Source organism: Austrofundulus limnaeus, unplaced genomic scaffold, assembly GCF_001266775.1.
Source record: "Austrofundulus limnaeus strain Quisiro unplaced genomic scaffold, Austrofundulus_limnaeus-1.0 Scaffold2626, whole genome shotgun sequence".
In the NCBI taxonomy this organism is placed as follows: domain Eukaryota; kingdom Metazoa; phylum Chordata; class Actinopteri; order Cyprinodontiformes; family Rivulidae; genus Austrofundulus; species Austrofundulus limnaeus.
The window spans coordinates 7551-9321 of NW_013955028.1; the positions used below are offsets into that span (position 1 = coordinate 7551).

The following is a 1771-nucleotide window of genomic DNA, read 5'->3' on the forward strand; positions in this document are numbered from 1 at the left end:
AATTTCATGTCATTAGAACCTCTAGTAATATATTTACTGAGAAAAATGGTGATGTGTTCAATACTTAGTTTACCCGCTGTATTTTCATAAGTGCTTTGGAAATTGCTGAGCTAAATTTTGGATTAGCGCTGCCCACCACTGGTTGGAAGGCACGTATCAGTCATTTGTATGCCTGATAATATGCATTAAGGTGAATTGGTTTTATCTCCTCCCTGCGACACTGTCCAACTTTGGAATGACTTCAGTACCCACACCATCCACTGTAACCAGATGTTTACGGTTTCCCTGACAAGGGAGTCYTTTTGCAAGCGTTAGCCAGCTGCCTTCTCAGGTTCATATCTCAAAAAGTACCCAATTGATTTATATGAAACTTTTAGGAAATATTTATTWCTCTTTCAATATGGTTTATTACACCACATAGAACAGTTGAAGTTTGAAACATTTCAGAGCACGAGTCAGAGCTCAGCTCCGTTCAGGTCATCATGCTACAAATAAAGCAGTCCACTTGGTTTCATTTCAGCAATAAGCTGCTTGGAGGTCTTGTCCGGCGGTCCTTGAATGTTTATTCTCTTCCCTGAACAACAGAAGAGCAGAGGGGAGGGCAGAGGAGGGTAACCTCCATTGCAGGGCCTCTTTGCCTGTAAAATATGAAAATAAAATTAATAACGCCACCTCAGATTTTGATTAAACTTTCTACAAGGTGGTAGAGGAGGGACAGTGTGGACACATTGTATGGGACTGAGAACTACTAATAATGGCCATTTAAGTAAGTCAGGATCTGTTTTTTTTTCCACGATGTTCTCTTATGGGCTCTGTAGATTTTTAAATGCTTTTGTATTGTTTTCATTTTTAAACATTTTTGTGCTTTTATTGTATTTTAATCAATGTAATTTTTTGTCATGTTGTTAGTTTTTTTTTCTATTTGTATGTTTTGCACCCTAGATTATTTTTTTTGCGTCTGCTATTATTTAATGAACAATAATAAATGTCTGTGTGTGTTTGTGTGTCAGGCTAAAGGGAAGGAGCGCCAGTGGCTAAAGAACCAAGTTATGGGAGAACTTGATGATGCCAAAATAATCGATGGACTAACTGGAGAAAAGGCCATCCATAAACGCAGAGGAGAGCTGGACCCTGAGGTTTGTGGATGTTTTCTATCACAGTAGATATTTGTGTTCTTAAGCTTTCCTGTTTTTAATCAACCTAGTCTTCATACATGGATAGTTTAAACTGTACAGTGGGGTGTGAAAGTTTGGGCAGCCTTGTTAATTTTCATGATTTACTTTTATAAATCAATGAAATGATTGGATAAAAAAATATCAGTTAAATATATCATGAGCACACCAACCATAATATGGATGCCTTGTTTTTCTAATGTACTTACTAGGGGTGCAACAATACATGTACCCGTATCAAACAGTGCTGTATGGAACAATACAGATTTTAAAAATTAACTTTATCAACTTGTCTTCTGAAGATGCTCTGTGTTCAAGGATCAGTGGATCTGTGTTCGACTACTCCACCTAGGCTGTATTTTTCAGCACAGATCCACTGAGAAACTTGCTTTTTCAGCAGCATTTAATTTAAATAAATTACAAGTTAAAAGGGGCATGGACATTTCTCTTTTTTGTATCGAAAAAATATCGAACCGTGAGACTAAAGTATCGAACCGAACCGTGAATTTCCTGTATCGTTGCAGCCCTAGTATTTACCTAAGTGTTGCATATTTTGGTCAAGCGTAAAGGTCTACATTAAAATGATTGCAGGGCAGGCA

At 37.4% G+C, this 1771-nt stretch overlaps 1 protein-coding gene across 1 annotated transcript in view; it reads left to right on the top strand.

Annotated features, from left to right (window-relative positions):
* Nucleotides 1-1771, top strand: part of LOC106511251 (von Willebrand factor A domain-containing protein 8) — a gene marked incomplete at its 5' end in the record, with an annotated part of 13676 nt that overhangs the window by 6941 nt on the left and 4964 nt on the right. Inside the window, 1 exon segment of the mRNA XM_014000001.1 lies at nucleotides 1011-1136. Coding sequence (XP_013855455.1) covers nucleotides 1011-1136 — 126 coding nt within the window.